The sequence below is a fragment of the Heterocephalus glaber genome, unplaced genomic scaffold (genome assembly GCF_053883595.1).
Source record: "Heterocephalus glaber isolate CG9 unplaced genomic scaffold, H.glaber_assembly_v1.0 deba00000331, whole genome shotgun sequence".
Lineage (NCBI taxonomy): Eukaryota > Metazoa > Chordata > Mammalia > Rodentia > Bathyergidae > Heterocephalus > Heterocephalus glaber.
In genome coordinates, this window is record NW_028258142.1 from 35,080,617 (window position 1) to 35,099,778 (window position 19,162).

The following is a 19,162-nucleotide window of genomic DNA, read 5'->3' on the forward strand; positions in this document are numbered from 1 at the left end:
CATTGAAAGTTTAAGCAGCAGAATGAGCCAACGTGAGGAAAAAATTTCAGATATAGAAGATAAGATTGCAATTAGTGACCAAGAAAAGAAAAATTTCTTTAAAATAGTAAGGGACCACAAGAAATCAATCCAGCAGCTCCTAGACAATGCAAAGAAGAATAACATAAGACTGATTGGAGTCAATGAAGAAACAGGAGAGAGTGCAGACGACGTAATAAAACTGTTCACAAAAGTGATGGCAGAAAACTTCCCCAGCAGGGGAAAAGAACTTGACATACAGATAAATGAGGCATATAGGACTCCAACTAGCCATGATAAAAAAAAAATCTACACATAGGCATATAACAGTTAAGATTCCAGAAACCCAACAGAAGAACAAAATTCTATAAGCAGTTAGAGAAAAGAAACAAATCACATACAAAGGAAAGCCCATCAGAATCACAGCAGACTTCTCAATCCAAGCCCTCAAGGCAAGAAGAGCTTGGAGTGACATATTTCAAGCCCTAAAGGAAAACATTCTCCAACCCAGATGGATGTACCCTGCAAAACTATCTTTCAAAATGGATGGAGAAATAAGATACTTTCATGACAAAGAGCACCTTAGGAACTTCATGAATACCAAACCAGCACTCCCAAAAATTTTAGACAACATCCTAGGAAAAGACAATGAGGATCACAACCCCAGGAAGGCCAGCAGAATGAACCCACTGGCATGACAAGAAATTAAATGTAAAGGGGGAGAATTCAACAAAAAGAAAAAGTCATGACAATGATAAGACAATACATATCAGTTATAACCATCAATGTTAATGGTCTCAATTCACCAATTAAAAGAAATAGACTGGCAGAATGGGTCAAGAAGCAAGATCCAACAATATGCTGCATACAAGAAACACACTTAACTCAAAAAGAAACTCATAGACTGAAAACAGTAAAGGGTGGAAAACAGTACTCCATGTGACAGGAACCTGAAAAATAACAGGAGTAGCTATTCTCTTTGCAGATCAAGTGGATTTCAAACCAAAATCTGAAACACTTCTGGTCCCAAGAATTTCAGATAAAGGACAGTCAACCTGTGTGTACAAATGTATTGTGAACATGTGTTTTCATTTCTCTTAAGTAAAAACTTAAGAACAGTACTGTTGGTTCTTGACAGTAATACAAGAAATTTCTGTATTGTTTCCCAAAATGGTTTTATCATTTTACATTCACATTAGCAGAATTAGAAAGTTCTAACTGGCTCACACCTAAGACAGCGTTTGTTCTTTTAAAATTTTTAACTTAATCTCCCTAATGAGTGTATAATACAATCTTGTTATTGTACTGATTAGTATTTTTCTGATTCTAGTGTTGCACACCTTTGCTTGTGCTGTACTGGCTATTTATCATCTTCTTGTGTCTACTTTTTAATTGGGTTGCCTATTAATGAGCTGTAAGAGTTCTTCATATATTCTGGTCATAGGTTATATGTATTACAAATATGCTCTGGTTAAGGACTACTTTTCATTTTCTTAATGATGTCTTTTAAAGTTCTAAATTTTGATGAAATCTCATTTATCAATTTTTTTCTTTTATGCATATTTTTTGTATCCTAGAAAATTTTGCCTACCCTAAATTCATGAACATTTTCCCTTATAATTTCTTCTTAAAGTTTTAGAGATTTAGTCTTTCATATTTAGGTTCATAGATCCTTTCAAGTTATATTTATGTATGGACATAAAGTGCCTACGAATACCAGGTGTTCTAGTACCATTTGTTGAAAACATTATCTTTTCTTCTGCTCTTAAGTTGAGTTTATGTTCTATAAAATGTTAATGTTAAATAATCTTTCAAAACTCAGGGAACCATATATGTGTGGTTCTATTTCTATATTCTCTGTCTTATTCCAATGATCTATATGTCTTTCCTTACACCAACATTGCCTTGATTACTGTAGCTTTAGAGGAAGTTTTAAAATTAGGTAATATATGTCTTCCAACATTGTTTTTTTTTTCTTTTTACTTTTCCAGGTCCTTTGTACTCCTACATAACTTCTAAATTTCAATATCCAACTCTTCATTTATAGCAAGTATACATAGACCTGAATTTTTACATATACCTTGTGTTTTCTAATCCTGCTAAATTCAAATACAAGTTCTAGGGATCCTAGAGATTTCTTAGTATTTTCTCTGTAGATGATCATTTCACCTACGTATAAAGATTTTACTTCCACTTTGCCAGTCCTATGCTAATTGTGTCATTTTATTGCCAGCCTATTTTGGTTTGGGCCTATGTTTCAAAGTTTAATGGACAGATGAAGAGTAGGCATATCTGCCCTTGTTCCCCACCTTAGGGAGAAAGCATTGTATCTTTTCCACTCGTATAAGGTGTTTTTGCTGGAAGTATGGAGTAAATGTCTTTTATCTGTTGAGAAGGTTCTATTCTACTTCTAGTGTCCTGATAGCTTTTACCATGAACAGCTATAGCATTTAGTCCAATACTTTTTCCGCAACTACTGATAGGATCATATAGCTTTTTCCTTTCCTCTGTTAAAATGATGACTTATGGGGGTGGATCTTCCAATGCTGAACCAACACTGCCATCCCTATAATAAAATCACTTACTACATACTGTCAGATCTGACTTCTAATACTTCATTTTGTTAAACAAATTTTTATTTATGTTCATACTTTTCTCTTCTATTATCTTTATCCAGTTTTAGGATTAGCACAATGTTGATTTTCTAAAATGAGGGGGGAAATATTCCTTCTTTTTCCTGCTTTAAATGCTTGATATAATCTATCAGTTAAAATGTATATGAGCCTGTTATTGTCATAGAGGTAGGTTTTCAAGCTAGGAATATACTTTCTTTAATACATACTATTCAAATTTTATATTTCTTCCAGAGTCAGTTTCATTAATTTGTCTTCCAAGGTACTTCATAGAAGTTGTCAAATTTATTTCAAAAAAGATTTTTGTAATATGCTTTCTATATCCTTTTAAATTCTGTTAAATGTGTGGTAATGTCCTCTAAATCTTGAAATTATAATTTTTTAAAATGTATAATTGATATTGTGTAATAGGAAGAAAAGGTCTAAGGAGTAGGGGAAGTGGGAGGGGTAGGGGAAAGGAAAGAAGGGGAAAGAAAAAAATATGAGAAAAGGAAAAAAATGGAAACAAAGTCTTTGTAAATAGGGAAGGGTGGAGGGGGTGAAGGGAGGGCAGGGGAATAAATGACATATACAGGATATGTCATGTAAAGGTACAAGATCCCAATGATGAATGTAACTGTATTTTATACCTAAAATGTACCAATAAACTTAAGGGAAAAAAAAAAGAATGTCTACTTCATGCGATCGTTGTGAGGGTGAAAAAAGATAAAGAGCACAGAATGCTGAGTATAGAATTTGATACACAGTAAGTGCTTGCTGAATGATAGCTATTATGATTACAAGTATTATCACTGCAGTGCTACAGCAAAGCACCCCTGATATAGACCACACACAAAAAAGCAAATTCCTCATCTGGAGAAGGATGGGGTCCCCAGAGAGAAGGTAGCTCCTAGTGTGACTCCTTTCAAGGGTCACAGGATAGGGTAGACTTTCCCTTGAACTATTTCTCTGAAACTTCATTGCATTCTTTCCTCCTCCTTCCTCTCCTTCCTCCCAGAATAAGTATACACATTCATATACATATGCAAAAAAGTGACAAAAATTTACCCTTGCCCTGTATGAGGCTCTCTGATACTTTCCATTCAATTCTGTTCAACTCCATATATATTTTAAAACATCTGTGACAACTCACTGAACTCATCTCACAACCTGCTAGTGAATCTCAACCGATAGTCGGAGATACGTTGTTTTAGACAACTGGTTTCAAACTTCAGTGTATAAAGTATGAGTTGGACCCACCCATGGGCAATCTGAGGAGTGGTTTGCAATTCTGTAGCTCCCCAAGCATTCCTGAAGGGAAGGGTCCCCAGCTCACACTTGTGGGGACATGATGGTCCCTGTGTGTGTTGGTGCTAACAGCACTGATGGGCCCACTCTCTTCAAGACTGACAATCCTGGGGTGGGCCTGCTGAGTAATCTCAGCTGAATCTTTCACCTCCTTCTGTTCCTTCCCCTGAAGGAGCCTCTTTAAAATGAGGGGACTTGAATGAGGGGCCAGATGTAGCATGGATGAGCTGGGGAGGGCAAACCAAGCCTGGAGCAAGTGAGAGACTGGGATCAGGGGATGGAGAGAGAGGAGAAAAAGTTCCTACCACCAGCTGACTGGTGAGCTGCCCCTGAAACCTAATGCTTCTGGTTACCTAGAGTCCAGTTAAGCATCATGTTGAGAGCACATTACAGACAATGGAATCCAAGGTCTATGAGTAACTTGCCTGGGTAACAGTAAAAATCAAGTCAGGGCCAAGTCAAGCCTGAGTTTGCCAAATTCCATAGCCTGTGCCTTCAGCCAGTCTACTGCACTAGCCCTGTGCTATGTGAGGCTTAAAAACCCTCGTCTGAGAGATTAGGGGTTTTCAGTGGGTGGTGAGCATGATAGGACCCCAGCTGTGGTTGCCTAGGAAGGTTCAAGTCCATGGGAAGCAGCTTACTAGGGGAAAGGTCTGGGCAGATGGTGCTGGAAAAGAAGTTGACCTCACCTGCATTTGGCTTCTGTTTTCTCACCCTCTCTGACCTTGACTTCTGGCTGCCCCCTTCAGTTGTCCCGTACGAGATCACCCTCTACACCAGTGATGTCTTTGGTGCTGGAACAGATGCCAACATCTTCATCATCATCTATGGCTGCGATGCTGTGTGCACTCGGGAGAAGTTCCTGTGCACCAACAAGAGGGAACAGAAGCTGTTCTTTGAGAGAAAGTCTGCCTCCCGCTTCATTGTGGAGGTAACTTGCCCAGATGGCTGCCCTGGATGGGAGGGTCAGAGAGGAGAGACAGCAGCCCTGCCTTGAGGGCAAGACTGTCCCTTCATCCCTGATGGGCCGCTGTTAGTGGAAGATGGGCATCTCGTCCATCCTCTCTGGGCCTCAGTACCAGCATTCAATCGGGAGGATGGTAAAGCTTGCCTGTCCCTTCCGTATTGGCATCAAAGTCAAAGGCAATGACAAGGGAGAAGGACTTGGCCAAATAATGTCCATGGGGCCTCTGCAGTGCTTTCACCACCAGACATACCCACAGGTGGAGTGAGGCTTCTAGGCTAGCTGGTTCAGGGGTGCTGGGGCAGCTAGGAATCTCATCACTAGTGATCATGTGATGCTCAGCTTTCAAGCTAGAGGGAAACCATCTGATACAGAAGAATGTCCTGTATGTTCCAAGTGTGGAAAATGGAGGTGTGAAAGTCAACTTTTTTGTGGGCTACTGTGACAAAATATCTGGGAAAGTAAGCTTAGAGGAAGAAAGGTTTATTTTTGCTCATGGTTTCAGAGGTTTCAGCTGGTCAGCAGGCTCCGTTCTTGCTGGGTCTGTGGTAAGGCAGAAACATCATGGCTGAAGAACATGGTAGAGGAAAGCTGCTTACCTCATGGCAGCCAGGAAGGAAGGGGAGAGAGAGAGGAAGAGGAGAGGGAGAGAGAGAATATGAGAGTTGACCCAGAGAAAAATAGGTGGGGACTAGATGTAGTTTCCCAGGTCACACCCCATGATTCAGTCTCTGGAACTAGGTGCCATCTCCTACCTCCAGGTAATGTCTTCAAGTTATGATCTCATCAATGGGTTAATCCACTAGATCCAATAACTTCCCTGGGGGACATATTGGATGCCAGCCATACAAGGGGCTTTATTGTTTGATGTTTTGAGTGTAGGTCCTAGTGACTTGAAATCATATACCCCTCCTCCATTCAGTGCATATGGTGCCTGTATGGTCCCTGTTGTGCGCTAGGAGGAGTGGAAGACACAAGAGGAGAAGACAGCCCAGAGCCTGCCTGGCAAGGGAGTTGCAGTGTATAGTTGGAGACCCCAGACTTTCACACAGAGCTAGTGAGAGTCAGGTGATGATCATCATCATTGACCCTATGGGTCAGAAGACACTAACCTAAGGGATTGATCTATATCAATTCAGTGAATGACTCTGTGCTGTAACCATCCCTGCATAAAGAGGAGCAGACTAAGGCCTAGCAAGTTTAGTGGCCTAAAGCCACATGGCTAAGACATATGGAAGCAGGACCTAAACCCACAGAATTGGCTCTGGAATACATGCTCTTAGCCATTGCTGAAGACTAGCAGGTGGACTGAGATTATTGTAGGTGTTTGGAGAAGGAGGGTTGGTGGCTTTGAGCTCACCATGAAAGTGGGCATAAGCAGAACAAAGGAGAGGCATTTTGGGTGAGGGGAACAGCATGTCTTGTAGTCAAGAAGTGGAAATAAGTTCAGCATGGTTGAGGTTTGGCCGGAGGGCACAGGAGGAGCATGATGTGGCCTGGGGTGAGGACAGGGGTGAAGCAGGACTGGGAGAAGATCCAGGAGCCTCAGGAGCTGGGACTGTTGGGAAGCAGGGATCTGTGGAGACATACCCCTTGTTTTCTGATAGGAAACAAAGTCCAGTGCATGTCTTCATCCTTGCCCAGTCACTATCCCCTAGACCCCTCTCCTTTCCCACATTCTGTTGGAGCAACACTGTGGGAAAGCCTTTTGCCTTTGTTGTGTTTTTTATCAAGGAGAATTCAAGGCTGATTCATTTATCCATGAAGCTGGCATCTCCCCAGCTGAGATGTCGTGGTACATGAGTCACTGAGCCCGACACTGTCAGTGGCTGAGGCTGCAGTTACACCTTGGCAGGACCTCCTGGAACTTTTATTAATGAAGTCCCTACCCACAGACAGCTCTAATTTGCCAGTAATTTGTTGCTCTTTTTTTCTTTTTTTTCTTTTCCAGTATACCTGGGTCTTAAGGAAAACGAAGGAGGGGCTCTGTCTTCTGGCCTGTCTCTCCTCCTAAATGTGTCCCTCTTTACTTCTCTTTTCTGATAAATCTTCAAGTGAGAGCTAAAGCACTGAGTTGTGAGTCCATTACCTTAAGTTCTGACTCTAGCTCAGCTACTAATCCATGAGAAAGTCACAACCTTTCTCTATGCCCATCCTAAGACAGAGTTGTCTTGGAAAAGAACAAAAAGAGCTCAGGGTCCATGATCCCTTTCCATGGACCAGCCTTGTTCTAAGCACTTGATATGGATCAACCTGTGACATTTCCAAGAGATTGTCTATATAATCCTCCCACTTTACAGATGTGCAAACAGAGCACAGGAAGGTAAGAAACTTGTTCAAAGTATTATCAAGCAGCAGAGCTAGGATCTACACTCAGCAGTCAGCTACAGAGCCCGCCCTGCTTAATGCTTTCACCTCCCTGAAGAATGCTAGGTCCCTTTTGATGTTGCTGTTCCCTGACTCAGTCTCCAAGGCCCACTGGCCATGACTGAAGGGTTGCAGCTGAGACAGCAACCCTGGTACACGCAACTGAGTGGCTGGACCTTAATAGGTCATAGAAGTGCCATTGAAGCCACAGACTCACACGAATCAAACCTCAAAATGATGGGACAGGGCAGGAGGAAAAGAGGCCTGTGGACAGAAAGAGAAGCAGATGACTGTTCACTTCCTGGTCCTGCCAGGCAGTTGGATCTTCAGTGGAACGCTTGTGGATGAAGGTCTTTACCTATGGCATCTGTGCCTCTTAGATGAGAAAAGAACAAGGCTCTTTGAAAGTGTCCGTGGTACTTAACATCAGCCTAAAGACACTGATCTTTGTTGAATGATTTGGAGCCCTCGGCAGCTCACAAGACTTTCAGAGGCCCTTGTGACCATGAAGTCCTGCTACTCTGAAGGAAGTAGGTGTTGGTGGTGGACATCCTTGTCAAACCACAGAGTTTGTAGCAGAGTGGCACTCTGTGGGGCACTTAGAACTGGATGGAGAACAGGTAACAAAAAAGACTAATGTCTGTGGTCTTAGACCTAGACATGACCTCAAGAAGTTGTTCCATGGGGCTGGGGATTTAGCTCAGTGATTCCAGCACCTGCCTTGCAAGCGCAAGGTCCCGAGTTTGATCCCCGGTACCAAAAAAAAAAAAAAAGAAGTTGTCCCACACATGGCCCTGTCTTTGACTAAGACACCATTCTCAGGATTTTATGGATGAAGAGGTTAAGTCCTGGTAGCTTGTCTAAAATCACACAGCATCAGTGCTAAAATGGGAAGGGCAGGGCAAGGGAGAGAGACTTGCCAAGCATTTCTGATAGGAAGGGGGGAGGAGCAGAGAGGGAGGAAGCCAGAGGCTAGAGGCAGCTCCTGTTCATTCAGAGCTTGCTTGTGTCCATGATATGAAGGCTTTGCATTTGGTGAATGACTCAATCAATCACTCAGACACCATTCTTTCTTGGTGAGCTCTCCATTCACACCAGAGCTGATGATGCCACTTCTCTGTGACATCTGAAATCTTGATGGAGCAGGCTGTATGACCACCTCCGCAGAGGTTGCCAGGAAACTCAAGTCTGCAGATACCCGCCCCAAGCCTTCAACTGTCACTTGTGATACAAATTCCGTGGACTAGCTCTGGGCCAGGGCATCCTGGTATCACTGCATCTGCTTGCCCTTTTCTCTTTGCCTTTCTTCCTCATCTATTTCTTATGCTGTTATTGACCCAGATCTTCTTATAGATGAATCTGGGTGTGATAAAGCATCATTTCCAAGGAGAAGATGACACATGAGAACCTAGAGAGGCCAGCAAGGCTCCTGGGGGTGCTTGAGTCAAGGCCGATGGGGTATTGGAGGGCATCTTGGTACAGAGGGCATGTGCCAGGTGAGCAGATGGCCTTGTCTTGTGTCTGACCATATCACTGCCTCTTTAGTGAGCCTGCAAGGGTCCAGGGATCCATCTGTCCTGACTAAGCCCCTCACCCTGTCCCTGTTGGCTCCAGGAAGCAGAGAAAAGATCAGACTCTTGATGCCTCAGCTCAGGGGCTCACCATAGCACACACATGTCAGCTTTTCCACATGCCATTGTGGGAAAGGTTCACCATCATATTATGCAGGGGAGGGCTCTGGCTGATTTTATCATTCCCACCTTGCAGATTAGAAAACACTCATTCTTTCAACCTTTCAGTGCATACTTGCTGAGTATTTATGTCACAGGCACCATTCTAGGCTTGGCAGACACCTTGGTGAGCAACATGGTATGTGCTCTTGCCTCTCCTTAGTGGAGGAAAAAGTGGGTATGATACAGTGGTGGAGGAGACCGTAGGTGTCATACAAATAAATGTAAACTTGGCACTGTGGGAAGTGCTCCAAGGGGAAAAACACCATGGTACAAGATCCATTGGAAAGAGATCTGACTCTTGGGGAAGTACAATGAAATGAGAAGACATGATCCACGATCTGTGACCTGAGTTATGTGATTGGATAGGTACTGGATTGCGTTAAAAGAGGAAAGGAGAGGAGTCAGCAAAACCCGAGCAAAGGTCTAGTATAGCAAGAGAACATTGAGTTTGAGGGACTAGAACTTGTGGAAGTCCAGAAAAGGAATGGCAAAAACAGAGAGGCTGTTAGGAGTCAGAGGGATTGAGTGAGGTCAGCCTGGCAAAACAAGAGCAAGGGCAAAATCAGAACTCCTCTTCTGATATCAAATTCATTCCCAAACTGCAACAGCAAGTGATGGAAGATGGGGCTGGGTTCCACCCTGAAGAGGAGACCACAACTTAGAGAAGGGCATTGAACAGAATGCTTGCATCAAGACTGACTCTAAGTGGGGAGCAAGAAAGTGAGATCTGAGCATGCAATGTACAAAGAAGAGGGTTGGCCTGGTGGGATAGTGCAGAAGTATTCAGAGAATGTGACCCCTGGAATTCAAAGGGACTCAGGGAGTTGCCCTGGGGGGGGCGGGCAGAGGGTTACTAAGATATCTTTTCTCTTTTCCAACATCTGATATCTTTTCTCTTTTCCAAAGTTAGAAGATGTGGGAGAAATCATTGAAAAAATTCGGATTGGCCATGACAATATGGGCATAAATCCTGGATGGCACTGCTCTCATGTGGACATCCGCAGGCTCCTTCCAGACAAAGATGTGAGTTTCTCATTGGTCTATCCTGCTGTCCTTTTTGCCCCTTCTAGGCAGAATCCTTTGCTGGCTGCTTCAGCGTTGTTAAGTTGAGATAAAATCTTCTGAAAACACCCAGTTCACTCAAGTATAAGAACTAGCTCAGGTCCAATGTGGAATCTACTACAACCTGGTGTAGTAGTCAAGGAGGACAGGCTGAGAACTCATGTCTCTGCTCCCCACCCCCAAGGCCATACTATTAGTGAGTGACCACCTTGTCCTTCCTGCTACTCAAGGCGAACTAACAGAAGAAAACCTACGCTGAACGACTTGGAAAACATTTTGAAACCTCAAAATTCTAAATCTTGAAAAGCTCTCAGTCACAACTATGGATGTGAATGACTTAGGAGGAATTTAAAAGTACAGAGCCCCTTGCCCTCACTCACTTGTTATGAGTCCCTGAAGTGGGGCTCAGATATCTACATTGAAGAGAACTTGGAAAGCCTAGCCTTCAAGAGCCAACTCCTGGCATAGTTGTGAAAGCCTTTAAGTAAGACTGGATCTGCTAAAATTGGGGCAGAAACTCTTCCCTGCAGTTTTTGCACTATCTGTGGAAGCCCATGACCCTAAACTTGGTCCTGATGGGTATAAGCATACTGATGAAACACTGAAGTTGGCAGTTTCCATATCAAGGTTCAATGTTCCTTTCCCCTGCCCTCACCCCAGGGTACGGAGACCTTGACTTTTCCATGTGATCGATGGCTTGCCGCCTCTGAGGATGACAAGAAGACCATTCGAGAACTGGTCCCTTATGACATCTTCACTGAGAAATACATGAAAGATGGGTCCTTACGGCAAGTCTACAAAGAAGTGGAGGAGCCTCTAGACAGTAAGTGTAGGAGGTCACTGTCATTCCCATAAGCAGCTCCAGGACCATGGTCCTTGTGGAGCACCTGCCCCAGGCCAAGCTGAGCCTTCTTGCTCAAGAGAAGGATCTATGGTCATCTCTGTCCTATAGAGAGGGCAACAAGATTGCTGAGGTTACATAGCTGCCCAAGGTCTAACAGCTAATACATGGCAAAGCTAGTCTTCAGAGTCTGCCTGTTTCCCAAAGTTGTGTTAAATTCCTTCTTGGTCTTCCATTGTGCTAATGCATCTCTAATAGAAGCTATCTTGTGCCTAAATTACCCTACTTCTGGTTTTCTCCCTGCTCTGCTTATTTGGCTTGGTGTGTGATTTAATCCTCTCTGCTCTTACTGGATCCAGCTGCTTCAGTTAAGTATGAATTAAGAAACATCCTGGAGCTAGAGTCTAGCTCAATGGTAAATCTCTGTGCTCCCTCCCAGCACCACAAAGAAGCAAAAGGAGAAAAGAAAGGGAGGGAGGGAGGGAGGGTGGGAGGAAGAGAAAGGAAGAGGGACAGGAACAAGGAGAGGAAGAGAAGAGAGGTATCACCTGGGTTGACATGTAACTGAAGCCATGGTGTATTTGGGTGCAGCTGCAGAGTGTCCAGATCATGGGCTTGTTTTCTCCATGAGCCAGTCACCTTTGTCCCTTCTTCATGGCTGTGATTTTCTCTGGAGGATTTGCACCAACCTGACCATTCACTTCTGCTGCCTCCTCCTTTGCTTTTGGTGACACCATCATATTCTGATACTCTTCCTAACTCTCCAAGTAGCCCATTGAGTGCTGTTTCCTTTCTTGAGCCAGGGTTGTTCTTTAAGGCTCATTCCACAGCCTTCTTCTCTCTCTAACCAGGGGTGTGTGTGAGTGTGTGTGTGTGTGTGTGTGTGTGTGCCACATGGACAAAGTCACACCTCTGTTTTGATGAGTGATGACACTGTCCATATCAATCCCCATATTATTCACCTGCCATTCAACCCTAAGTAAGCTTCAGCTATTTCAAAAATCAACTTCACATGCAAAAGCCAGACTTTCTACCACTGATGATATGGAAAAGACTCCTCTAGGCCTCTCTAGCAAGCTATCTATGAGGAGCTCCAAGAGTTTGGAAATCCAGTTTGATTTTGTGGTGCTGCCTTCCTGGAAAACTTGGATTAAACCCAAGATTCCAATAAGACCCAAGATTCCCATATGGAGTTAGGGGAGCAGATCTTCCTGCCTGCTAAACTGATAAGACAGCCACAAGACAAAAGACAAACATTGTTTCTTTTTTTTTACCACTGGAAGTAAACAGCCATAGTTCCTACCCTACTTTAATCTGGGCTGCCACTCATGTAGAAAGAGCAGCAAGTGTGCCCTGGTAGTGAGTGGGCCTCTCCTTACCCTTATCCCATCTCCATGTTTTCTGTGCTATTAAATCAAGGGGATGATTCTCTTTTCTACTTGGACCCCAGAGGATGCCCTGGAAAGCCGTCCCAGAGGCACACTTGGGCTGCTCTGTATGAATCACATGCCACACAACCTGCTGTGAGCTTGGTGGTGTTTCTAAGGAAACATCCTTCCACAGAGGAGCTGTGGTGCTTGAGTGGGACTGGGAGAGAGGAGGATCCAGAAATAGCAGGATCCTGCACAACCACGTAGCTCAGCACCCAGAGGCTGAATCAGTCTTCCTAACCCCCAGAGGGCTGCTAAAAGCAGCGGGGGAGTAGGCAGGCCATTTAGTCACAGCCCCTGGGGACACAGCATCCCACTTGGGGACACAGACTCCTAGGAAAGGTATCTGAACGGGCCCACCCACCTGTGATGATTCCACATGGGGAACAAGCTGGAATACAGCCAGGAAGGGCGGGGGGAGCAAGGAAGGAGGACAGCTGACTGTTGTGTCTGAGCTGTGACAAGATTCCTAATGTTACATCACGTCCGTGTGAGCCTGGCAGACTCAGGTGATATTGGCTCTTTTAAGCAACAAAGAGATTTCGTTTGTTAATCCAGCATATGAACTGCTGCTTCAGGGCAGGGGTGGAGGCAGGCAAGAGTAGCCCCTGGTTCCTGCCCCTGTTGGGAGACGTAGGTGTGTCTCCAAAGCTCCTTTGGAAAGCAAGGGCTGGACAGCAGGCTACAGGGACAGGGAGGCAGGTTGGGAGGTTTGGAAAGGAGGTGAGGGTGCAGAGGGGTAGGGCTCTGTTTGGACATACGAATTTGTGGGCCTGAGGTCTAGTCAAGGTGGGGATGACCACGAGGTGACAGGAGTCAGGGTCTGAAGCCCAGAAAGGACCTGGGTTGGTGATACAGATTCCAGAACTCATGGAAGATAATGCCATGCTGTGCAGGCTGACAGCCCAGGGATGCAGGTGAAGCAGAGATAACTTGGTGTTCCTGGGGTACAGAAGATGAAGAATCCATGAAACTATTCAAGAAAGAGTGTCCAGAGAGGCAGAAGGAGGGTGCAATGCTGTGGAATCCAAGCAAAAAAGAAAGGAACACCAGGAACCACGCCGTGGGTGTGAGTGTGTCCATAACAGTGGGTGTCAGTGAGAAGGCCACACAGCACCTTGCTTTCTGAAACTGAATTGGGGGAGGCTGTAAGCCTACTTGCAAGGGCTGGTGAGAAAACCCAGCTCTGCCACTGTAGGAAGGGGAGCCCCTTTCCCAGGATCTATGAGCATCCTGAGGTTCACAGGAGTGGCCTGACACCTAGTCCAGGCTCCCACTCCTCCCTGTGCTCTCCTGCCCCGCAGTGCCACCGTGGCTGCCAAAACTCAGGCGTCGTCTCCCTGGGTGGCAGGAAATAGCACTGCATGGACCTTTACTTGTGCAGAGGAGCTTCTTTTCTGATCATAAGGTCTTCTGCAAGCTTCAAGTCACCCACCTAAGCCTGGCAGCCATCTCCCTACTGGGCCTCTGTGCAGGTGAGGGCCCTGGCTTCCTAGAATGAGGGAAATGAATCTTCCTCCCCATTTAGCCACCTCTACCCTTCCCTTCAGAGCTTCAGCTTCCATCCCATTGTTGCCACACCCTTGGCAATGATCCAGCTAAGTCCCCCATCCTTGGCCTGAAATTCCAAACCTTCTAGAATGGAGGAAAATGGAGAGGGGACAAAGCACCCCTGACAGTCAAATGTTTGAGATTTGTTCTTCCTGCTGGGTGGGAGGTTGAGAAAGGAGCTGCTTTATTCTTCTTTAAGAAGCAGCAACACAGAAACTAGACACTACAAGTTTCTATTTTCCTTAAGAACGCTTCATAATTGTCACCTTGATATGTATTGTGTCCTTCCCAGGAGCCATGGGGACAAAGGAGAGGGTGGCTACCATTGTGGCTTTGGGGAGAGGAGTTTGGCTGGAGCACTGGCAGCAGACAAGGGGCACTAGTGAGCTGAACGATAATTGGTATAAAGAAAGATGCTCAAGGACTAGTTTTTTTTTAAATATATTGTATTTTTTCCATAATCCTGTTAGAAGGATCTGACACTGATACCAGTGAAATGGAAAGGCATATCATTGTTGGTGCAACATAGCAGATAGATTTGGTGTCTGCAATATGCACACATTTGAGGAAGTTTCCTGCATCTTTCTCCCCAGACACTGTAGGTCACTGTGTGGATGGATAGCTTGAGAGGTGATGGGCAACTCTACCACCTACTACCACTAGGGAGGCTACACAGAGTGTGGCCAAACATGCATCACTGAGCAGATGACAGGAAGGCCCTGCATTCTCAAGGCCAGAGAGGTCTCTATAGTTCCTACAAACCCAGTCCCAGACTTAAATTGCTGTCATCCTCTCTTCTCTTTGTCTGTCTCTCCAACTTCCTGTCCAGTCGTGCTGTACTCGGTGCAGATCTTCACAGGGAACATTCCTGGGGCAGGCACAGATGCCAAGGTCTACATCACCATCTACGGGGACCTCGGGGACACTGGGGAGCGGTACCTTGGCAAGTCTGAGAACCGCACCAACAAGTTCGAGAGAGGAACGGTAGGAAATACATTGAGTTTATTCCATTTCCCTTCCTTCCCTCACATCAGTTATCTGGCCACTGTCTCTCCTTGATCCTGGGATGTCCAGGAACTTTTCAAGGTGTCATGCATCCTCATTGAGGTTTTCACCTTGCCCTTACCCTGAAAGCATAACTTATCCCCCATTGCCAGCTGATGAACCCACCTTGGGTCCTACAGTTGGGTTGGGGGACCAAGGAGGGCCTGACTCCAGGTTGTTGGCTACATGGGAATGGCTCATCTTCATCAGCAAATCCAGTTCTTCATGGTGGTTGGGGAGGGTTGGGGGGGGGTCCCTGCATGTGGAGGTGAAGGCTATTGGGTGGCCGGGGCTGTGCCAACAGAAGCTCCCCCTGGCGGTCTGGAAGTCTGATGCTGCCACCTGCTCCTTGTCTAATTCAACTTCTTTGGCCTCGGTTTTCTTATCTGTAGAATGAGGAGTCAAATATGAATTGGCTAAACTGTGATGTGCAGAGCCCTGGGCAGCACCAATGCTCTTGGGAACACAGAGACAACAGGGGAGCAGGGGGAGAGATGGGCTCCCCATGACCACCCAGGTAGAACCATTTTGACTTGGCCTATCTGTTGGTGTGCCACACAGGGCCTCTATTAAGCGAAGGCATCTGTGGCTATAAAAAGACTTGAAAACCACATGACTAGAAAATACCTAAGGTCCTTCCAGCTCTGAGATACAACAATTTTACAAAAAGGAAGAAGTCTGTCCAGAGGGGCCCAAAGGTGGGCATTGCCAAACTTCCCTTCCCACCAATTCAACCTCCTTCTCCCTACCACAGACCCTCTTTCTATCCCTTTTCTGCCTTACCCTTTCACTTGATCTAGTCTCTCTTCTTTCTCCCTTTTCATCTAAATCTGACTGCAACCTCCATAGGCCAGGCATTCTCTAAAGAGATCAGATTTGGGGACTAGGCTCCTATTACAAACCGTGATCTTGCCCATGACCATATGTCTGTGGTGACTTCATGTCAAACAATGGGTATTTATCAGAAATGTCCTTAAGCCTGACTCTCACCCAGGCATGAGCCTTCAGTGTTGAGGCACTTGATACTGGTGGGGAGGAAATTAGCTCTAGGACAAGAAAAATTATGTCATCTACATGGATCTTCAGGGGCTGATGACTCCAAGACAGGCTTCATGGAAGAAGCCCCAGTCTGGAAGATAAACCCCAGCATTCCCATTCATTTGCTCTGTGATCCAGATAGAATCCATTCACCTTTAACTTCAGTTTTCTACTTTTGAAGCAGGAATGGTAATGTGATTGCTAATTAGACCTATAGACTGAAAAATAGGACATGATGTAACAATACTTCATAACAGGGAAAAATAATTTAAGAGTCACCCCCACACCCCACAGCGACACATTGTTCACTGTCCATGAAGAGTAGCTAGGAGAAGATCTATTCTCTTCTTTCCATTTTGGAAAAATGGAAAGCCAAAGAGATCAAGTAGATTTTTATGATGTCCCTGACTCTACTAGGGACACAGTTATTCAGGTCCCCAGACACTGGGGCCAGATCACTTGAGTTCAGGCTCTGGTTTAATACTCACCCTCTATATGATCTTGGGCAAGTTACTTTACACCTCTGTGCCTCACTTTCCTCAACCATAAAATAGAGTTAATTTTGAGTCAACTAAATTAAAACATGTGAGCTAACAGAACCATGCCTGGAACACAATCACCTCACCTGTCCCCTGCCTGCACTGATGCCTGGTAAATGCACTGGTAAAACAGCAATGTGCGGTATACAGCTGTTAGACAGATTTTTGTTCATGGCTGTATTTACAGAGTCTGGGCCCCCAGAAAAGGTACTCAATAAATATGTGTTGAGGGAATAAATGAATGAGATGCAATCTATTCTCCTCTGTGTTCAGCTCTCTCTGTCTCTCTCTCTTTCTCTCTCGCCCTCTGTCTCTGTAATTGTTGCATCACAAGAAAGGTTTTTGCTCATTTTTCCCATCACTGTCTTCCTTTCTTCTGTTTTTAATGCTCCATCAGGAGAGCTGGAGATACATCTGGCTCAGGTACTGACTATTTTTGTGACTTCAAGTTCACTACCTAGCATCTCAAAGTTTCATTTCTCCAATCACTTTCTCTGGAATCCAAGAGTTATCCTTGACACCCCATTGCCTATGAGCACACCCTCCTCACCACACATCCAGTCGTTCAGGATATTCTCCCCTCTCAATATCTCAGATCAATTTAGCCCCTCACATTCATCCCTTTCTCCTCTGGCTTTGCTTAGTGAACTGGCTTGGTCTCCCTGCTCCAGGCCTCAACAGCCAATCCATCCTCCAGCTTCGTCATTAACCCATGCAAAACAAACAGAGGGACCCCTCACATAGTCCTTCAGGGGTCCCATGGTCACAGACCCCACCTAAATTCCTCACAGGATTTGCGGATATGCTCATAATCCCCCACTGCTCAGCCTGCCTGCAATGTCCCCTACAGATTACTGGGCCTAGTTTCCAGAATGTCCATGCTTTCTCCAGTCTCCACACCTTTCCAGAACTTTCTCTGCTTACTTGTGCATGTCCCCAAAGAAAGTAGATAATGTTGCTCTGTGCCTTCACTTTTTTCATGAAAAGCATCATAGCATTAAACTTTTTCCATTTGCCTTCAGCCTTCAGTGGGATGCCTTGGAAATTTTTCAATGGGGAGATATTCAAATGTAGATGGAGCCGGCTCTTCTTTGCATGCATTTATTCTATGGAAAAGCCTATGCCCAAGCTATTTAGCTATTCTAGAAATGGTGGACCCAGGTAGCTTCCAGTTTCCCACTGTAAAAGTTGTCATGCAATAAATATCCCTGTACACATATAAAAGTCTTTGACAGATGCAAAGAAGTGAATGTGTCATTTTTATTCTAATGAACTCAGTCGATTGCCAGTGCCTAAAATTAACAGGACTGTGTTAAGTGCCCCTCTTCTGTCACATGGCCCTCAGCTCCCCACTCATACAGCTCATTGTAGTCCATCTTTCAAACTCCTATAGGCTCATTCCAAGAGAAATTTGGATGAAGCCAGCTTTCTCCAAAACATTGCCTGGATGAGTGGACTGTAAAATGGGGGCATTGTGGAATTGAGGTCATGAATTTGAACATCAAATAGTTGTCTTAGGAATTTGGTCCTGGAAGACTCCCCAGCTAGGAAGATCTGTTCAACCCAATATTGGAGGAGGATGGGAGGTCCTGGAACAATGAGATTGGAGTGGGTTGGAATGAGTGCTGTCTCATGAAAGTCTCCACATTGCAGGCTGACACCTTCATAATCGAGGCTGCTGACCTGGGTGTCATTTACAAGATCAAGCTCCGCCATGACAATACCAAGTGGTATGCAGACTGGTATGTGGAGAAGGTGGAGATCTGGAATGACACCAATGAGGATGAGTTCCTATTCCTGTGTGGGCGTTGGTTGTCCCTGAAGAAAGAGGATGGGCGGTTGGAGAGGCTCTTTTATGAGAAGGTACAGAGAAAGAAGGTCGAGTCACTGGCTCAGCCATGGCCTATCATCATCTTTATGGGGGAATCCATGGGGGGAAAAAGTGCTTGAACTTTAGAGAGCCAGAGTCATGCTTTTCTGGACAGGAGTACACTGGAGACCGCAGTAGCAACTGCAGCAGCCCCGCTGACTTCTGGGAGATCGCTCTAAGTTCCAAGATGGCTGACGTGGACATTGACACAGTGACAGGGCCCATGGTCGACTATGTTCAAGAGGGCCCAGGTAAACTCAGCAAAGGCTCTTTAAAGGAAGAGCAGGCATACGGAAATGCTTTTAAGCTATTTTTGGGCAGCCTATCCATTAATCTTATCATCATTGATGAGTCAGGTCTCCTGCTTTGTGATATACCAAGTCCTCAGATGTTTTGCTTATTTTCATCCCCACATCAGCCCTGTGAGGAGAGAGAGCAGAGAGAGAGCCCCTATAATAAAATAGAGTAGCAAAGGCTAAAGATGTTAGAGTGATGATGTCCTTAATCTACTGATTTTCGACCAGGAAAGTATCTTTTTTTTTTTTTTGAGGATTTAGAATCTGTGCCATTTTTTATTTTTTTATTAAAAAAATTTTTTTGGTACTGGGGATAGAACTCAGGTCCTTGTGCTTTTGAGGCAGGCAGTGGAACCACTGAGCTAAATCCCCTGTGTCTTTTTTTTTTTGTATTAAATTCTTTTATTGGTACATTGTAGGCATACAACACAATTACATTTCTCATTGGGAATTGTACCTTTACATAATGCATCTTGGTTCTTATTTTTC

General features: G+C 44.8%; 1 protein-coding gene across 1 annotated transcript in view; it reads left to right on the top strand.

Moving 5' to 3' along the window:
• The window catches only part of Loxhd1 (lipoxygenase homology PLAT domains 1), a 179,955-nt gene that overhangs the window by 122,319 nt on the left and 38,474 nt on the right, over nucleotides 1–19,162 (top strand). The window contains exons 26-31 of the mRNA XM_087189273.1: nucleotides 4,688–4,869; nucleotides 9,909–10,025; nucleotides 10,725–10,887; nucleotides 14,716–14,870; nucleotides 18,161–18,370; nucleotides 18,493–18,628. Coding sequence (XP_087045399.1) covers nucleotides 4,688–4,869; nucleotides 9,909–10,025; nucleotides 10,725–10,887; nucleotides 14,716–14,870; nucleotides 18,161–18,370; nucleotides 18,493–18,628 — 963 coding nt within the window. The remainder of the gene's footprint in view (nucleotides 1–4,687; nucleotides 4,870–9,908; nucleotides 10,026–10,724; nucleotides 10,888–14,715; nucleotides 14,871–18,160; nucleotides 18,371–18,492; nucleotides 18,629–19,162) is intronic.